Consider the following 5,954-nt stretch of genomic DNA (forward strand, 5'->3'; position numbering starts at 1 on the left):
GGGAGTCCAACACCCTTAACCACCCACACCTGCTGGCCCCCATAGCAGGATTTTTTTTTTTTTTTGAATGATGGCTATCTCAAATACAATACATCCTTCTGCAGGGAGAATCAGCTTAACGGCTCGTCTATAAAATGGTCTACTGAGGTCATTACTAAATAGTATTGTTGATTAACAACCTGAGGGGGGTGGGAAGACAAATGAAATGAGATAGGGCTTCAGTTAAGTGGGCAAATTAAACAAAAGTTTAGGGCTGGAATAAAGTTTAAGAAGTGGGGAGAGGTTGAGGACAGAACGGATAACAAGGGAAAGTTCCTCACGCTCTTTGTGACAATAGGGAGGGGAGGAAGGAGTACATCACACTCCAGGGCATATATATATAATATATTTTAAGATGTTTTTGCCTTAGGACACAGGTACTCGAGAGGAAGAGACAAAAAGGGAGAGGGAAAGTGAGTCACCATTCCCCAGGGTGGTGGCCACACTGCAACCCCTTTTCCTCCATTCTCTTCTCGGATCTTAGGCATACTCGCACATGTACTCAGCGTGATTTTCAAGCCACCGGATCCAGGACTTGAACTGTGGTCGGCCATGAGGGAGTCCAGTGTCATAACTGCTATGGCACCTGCTGGTCCTGAGATACTGCGTATTAATAATGTTCAGGCAGTAAGAGATATAAGGTCTTAAAGCTCCTCTGTAAAACCTGGTATCTGAAAATCTGACTAGCTTGTTCACCAAAGTGGTTTCCAGGGTGGAAAGACCACAATCTCACAATCTAAGCCAAAAGATGTAGGTTTCACCTTGTACTCCAGCAAACTGACTTAACTCACTCTCCTACACAGGCTGCTTATAGCAGGGTCCATTTGCACACCTCACAGTGCAATGTCTTTGGCCTTAAAGTCGATGACTAGAATCTTAAAAATAAAGGCTTGAGGGGTCCAATGGGTGACAAAGTGGTGAGGCGCGGACGCCCATATGGCTGACCACGATTCGAGTCTTGGATCTGTGGCTTGAAACTCATGCTGGTGAGTGTGCATATCCACAATTGCAATAGGAGAATGAAGGAGAAAAGAATGTGGAGTGGCCTTCTCCCTGGGGGGTGATTTCTCATCTCCCCTGCACCCTATAACAAAAATGTTTAAAAGAAATAATAAAATAAGGGCTTTGAGGGTCAAGATGAAAAATGCCACTGGGCTTCCATCAATAAAATGACCAAGACATTCCTCTGTGTACAACAAAACAGACAATGGGGGCTACATATCAAAATGGGATTTAAATAGACTTAGAGAGGAATGCAGGGCCAGTGGACAGTGGTAAAATGAGATGCTTTAAGACGCTGACAGCACTGAAGAGTTCCTGGTTCTAACCTGTAGACTTCCCTAAGTACACTGGGCCTGTGTCCCCTTGATCTGGGGTTGGCTGAGGCTGAGAGTGGATCATGGCATCAGGACCCTATTGGAGGTATTGTACGTCTGTCCAACTCATGAAATAAACTTAAAGGGGGAGGGTGCGAGGTGCAGAGAGAGCGGTCCTCACCTGGACTAGTGAACATCTGAGACATGGAATGTGCTCTACAAGGTCATGTTATCCGAACATCACGACCTCCCGAGTGGACACAATTCTTTCTCTACAGAGGTAAATGCGGCAGCAGTGTGCAAGCTCAGTCTGGGTTGTGCTAAAAATCAGGAAAAATTTTTTTTTGTGTGCCAGCAGGTAGTGTGTCGGTTAAGGTGCTGGATCCCACAAGGTCAACTGCATGGTTCAAGTCCCAGACCTGGTGGCTTGAAAAATCATACTGGGCAGGTGTATGCATGCCAAAAATCCTGGGAAGGATAGAGAAAGGATTGTGGTGTGGCAGTGTGGCCATTCCCCCTTGGGGATGATTTCTCACTTCCCTTCTCTTTGGCAAGCACATGCAGCCTATAGCAAAACCATTCAAATGTATTTTTTCACCAACACCTTATGAACCTCAAAATGAAGAGATTTCCTAGTGTCTATAGCGCTTGTCTTGGTGCTAATTGAGCACTGCATAACATGATCAGATCTTCTCCAAGGACCTTACGTAAGGTCAGCACTTCTCTCCATTTAACTATGTGTCATTTTTTCCAATGTAATAATTAGAGCTAGAAAACCGTGGGGGAGCAGCAAACACTGGTAACCGATTTCTGTGTGCCTTTCACAGCAATCATGAAGTTCAATAGGCTTTTCCATTTCTTTTCTTCAATCTGCTGTAAGGCATGTGTGCTCGATGGAGAGACAGACAAAAGGGGAAGCGAGAAAGCATCCCCATTGAGGATGGTCACACTACAATCCCGTACCTTCCACTTTCCACTTCAGGGTTTTAGGCAGTCACATGTGCGCAGTGTTTTCAGGTTGCTAAGTCTGGGACTCAACCATGCAGTCAGCCGTGGGGGTTCTAGCCACCTTAACCACCGCACCGACTGGCCCAGGCTTTTTCAGTTCTAATAACCCTTAATGTGTTCGTGTGATTACTGTGAGCATAAAGCTTCAAGGAACAGAATCTCTCAGATTGAGTTTATAAAGAACACTGAAGAGATACACCAAAGGAAATACTGATTCTTAGGGATCTAAGAAAAACAAACAAAAAGAACTTTTTTTCCTTTTTTATAGGCATGCCATAAGGTACATGCTGGCAGGAGAGACAGAGAAAGGGAAAGTAAGAAATGACCCCAAGGTGGATGGCCATGCCACAATCCTTTCTCCTCTATTCTCAAGATTTTTGGAATGCAAGCACATGCACCCTGCATTATTTTCAAGGTGCCAGGTCCAGGACTTGAGCCATGGTCAGCATTGTGGGAGTCACAATTCTTTCTCTACAGAGGTAAATGCGGCAGCAGTGTGCAAGCTCAGTCTGGGTTGTGCTAAAAATCAGGAAAAATTTTTTTTTGTGTGCCAGCAGGTAGTGTGTCGGTTAAGGTGCTGGATCCCACAAGGTCAACTGCATGGTTCAAGTCCCAGACCTGGTGGCTTGAAAAATCATACTGGGCAGGTGTATGCATGCCAAAAATCCTGGGAAGGATAGAGAAAGGATTGTGGTGTGGCAGTGTGGCCATTCCCCCTTGGGGATGATTTCTCACTTCCCTTCTCTTTGGCAAGCACATGCAGCCTATAGCAAAACCATTCAAATGTATTTTTTCACCAACACCTTATGAACCTCAAAATGAAGAGATTTCCTAGTGTCTATAGCGCTTGTCTTGGTGCTAATTGAGCACTGCATAACATGATCAGATCTTCTCCAAGGACCTTACGTAGGGTCAGCACTTCTCTCCATTTAACTATGTGTCATTTTTTCCAATGCAATAATTAGAGCTAGAAAACCGTGGGGGAGCAGCAAACACTGGTAACCGATTTCTGTGTGCCTTTCACAGCAATCATGAAGTTCAATAGGCTTTTCCATTTCTTTTCTTCAATCTGCTGTAAGGCATGTGTGCTCGATGGAGAGACAGACAAAAGGGGAAGCGAGAAAGCATCCCCATTGAGGATGGTCACACTACAATCCCGTACCTTCCACTTTCCACTTCAGGGTTTTAGGCAGTCACATGTGCGCAGTGTTTTCAGGTTGCTAAGTCTGGGACTCAACCATGCAGTCAGCCGTGGGGGTTCTAGCCACCTTAACCACCGCACCGACTGGCCCAGGCTTTTTCAGTTCTAATAACCCTTAATGTGTTCGTGTGATTACTGTGAGCATAAAGCTTCAAGGAACAGAATCTCTCAGATTGAGTTTATAAAGAACACTGAAGAGATACACCAAAGGAAATACTGATTCTTAGGGATCTAAGAAAAACAAACAAAAAGAACTTTTTTTCCTTTTTTATAGGCATGCCATAAGGTACATGCTGGCAGGAGAGACAGAGAAAGGGAAAGTAAGAAATGACCCCAAGGTGGATGGCCATGCCACAATCCTTTCTCCTCTATTCTCAAGATTTTTGGAATGCAAGCACATGCACCCTGCATTATTTTCAAGGTGCCAGGTCCAGGACTTGAGCCATGGTCAGCATTGTGGGAGTCTAGTGCCTTAACCACCACACCACCTATTGCCCTCCCCCTTCCTCTTCTTTTAATCTTCTTTGTAATATACTGTGATTTTAACTGCTTCTAGAAGGGCAATACGGACATAAAGCAATCCTATGCAAAACAGCTGAGCATATGGAGCTTGGCAGACAGGGGTCAGGAATGTGGGAAGCTTGGTTCATTTGTCCCCAGTTCCTCGTGACCTAATACGCTGATTTTCTCACCACTGAAATATTTAAAGGCTCATATGTGTGAAACAGGCCACAAAGCCCACTTCTTAGGCTGCTGACTTCTGAACATATGAATCTATAAAAATCCCTTGCAACACAGGTAGTCAAGGTAAGAGCATCCCACAAGGAAAGCAGCCCTCCTCCTTTTCTCTGAAGAGTGTTTCACATTTGAAAAGATGACTGGAGGTACTTGGAAGTTCAAAGCAATAGGATGTACTCTGCAGGGAAAGGAAGTGAAAACCCCTTCTTTCATTTTATTAGGCAGATACTTAGCAGTAATTCCACTTGATGAAGAAAGTCAGATGTCCTCCTGGAGTCAGGCCAGGGCAAAACGTGTAAGTAGAAAGGGGTCCTAGGTGGGGAGGGAAACCAGGAAAAAAGGAGCACCAGACCCCACCCAGTGCCACCGCCACCCCAGGACCCCAGGCCCAGGATATACAGAATCAATCACCGGATGGTTCCTGCCCCTAACACTTGGGTAGTGGCCCTGGGAGAGCATTGAATTTAAGCAATAAAGGACTGTTTAAAATCCCCTTCGTTAATTTAGCTATGTTTTTTAAGGTTTCTGTCATAGGGCGTGTGCATTCACGTGAGAGAGACAGTGAGAGGGAAATTGAGAAATCACCCCTCTCTAGAAGGGATGGCTTCTATGCAATCCCTTCTTCTTCACCCGCCCCTTGGATTCTGGGTACATACACACGCCCACGCCCAGTGTGAGTTTCACATTACCAGGTCCAGGACTTGAACTGCTGTCAGCAATGTGGGAGTCTAGCACCTAAAGCACCATACCACCTGGTAGCCCTGAGTCATAACGGACTTAAAGGAAATTCTTATAATATATATACTAGGGTTCCTATTTACCTAATTAGTCATGATTATGCAATTACATCCTATTTTCATAAGGGCTTTGTTCTACATACTGGAATGGTAGACATAAAACACTGTCTCGTTTTTATTTTATTTTACACTTCCAAAAGAAACAGAATGGGAAGGGTCAGTGTAACTAACTGCCCAACTTTGTGGCCTAGTAGATACAAAATCAAATTCTCTGACTCGAGGTCCCTTACATTTTGGGGAAACTTCAATGCTTAGGGGAGACTAGTGAAGTCTGCCATACTCCCACCCTTACAGAAAGAATCCTATAGATACCTATCACAGTGTTCTAGAGAAAGCATACGCTTACAACTACAGAGGGGCCCGACTTAACAGCTAAATTGGAAAATGGAGCATTTCGGCAACAAACGAGCTGAGGGAGCTCATCTCAGAAGTGGTGCAGTGACAGGACTATTGCTTGGGGGTCTGGAAAGTCCAGCTGTTGCTCGCAGCTCCACCCCGCGTTCAGGCTCAGGCAGACACATAAGGTGGTGGCGGCTCCTTGGCAGTGCCATTCACCGTGGCATCGTCATACGGGGGTAGCAGCACCTGAGACGATAAAGAGAAGCGTTAGTGGTTCAAGGTGGACACGTGTCCCCCAAGGCTTGTTTGTAATCGAGCTTTTATGCAATTAATAATTTTTCCTAACTTGCACCAAAAAAAGAAAAAAAATTCCAACTCTTTAGGATTTCAGAGAGGAGATGATGCTTTGTAAAGAGAGAAACAATACTTATAAACAAAGTCATCATTACATTTTCTATTATGAACACCATTTAGACAAAAATAGTAAATGCTCATCAATTTCAGGTTTTTTTTTTT

The 5,954-nt window shown here is 44.6% G+C and overlaps 1 protein-coding gene across 1 annotated transcript in view; it reads right to left on the reverse strand.

Annotated features, from left to right (window-relative positions):
* Window positions 1-5,196: 5,196 nt before the first annotated feature.
* The window catches only part of LAPTM4B (lysosomal protein transmembrane 4 beta), a 71,410-nt gene continuing 70,652 nt past the window's right edge, over window positions 5,197-5,954 (reverse strand). Inside the window, 1 exon segment of the mRNA XM_014592061.1 lies at window positions 5,197-5,684. Within this exon segment, the coding sequence (XP_014447547.1) occupies window positions 5,607-5,684 (78 nt within the window). The 3' untranslated portion in view covers window positions 5,197-5,606.

Source organism: Tupaia chinensis, unplaced genomic scaffold (genome assembly GCF_000334495.1).
Source record: "Tupaia chinensis unplaced genomic scaffold, TupChi_1.0 Scaffold000646_1, whole genome shotgun sequence".
Taxonomy (NCBI): Eukaryota; Metazoa; Chordata; class Mammalia; order Scandentia; family Tupaiidae; genus Tupaia; species Tupaia belangeri.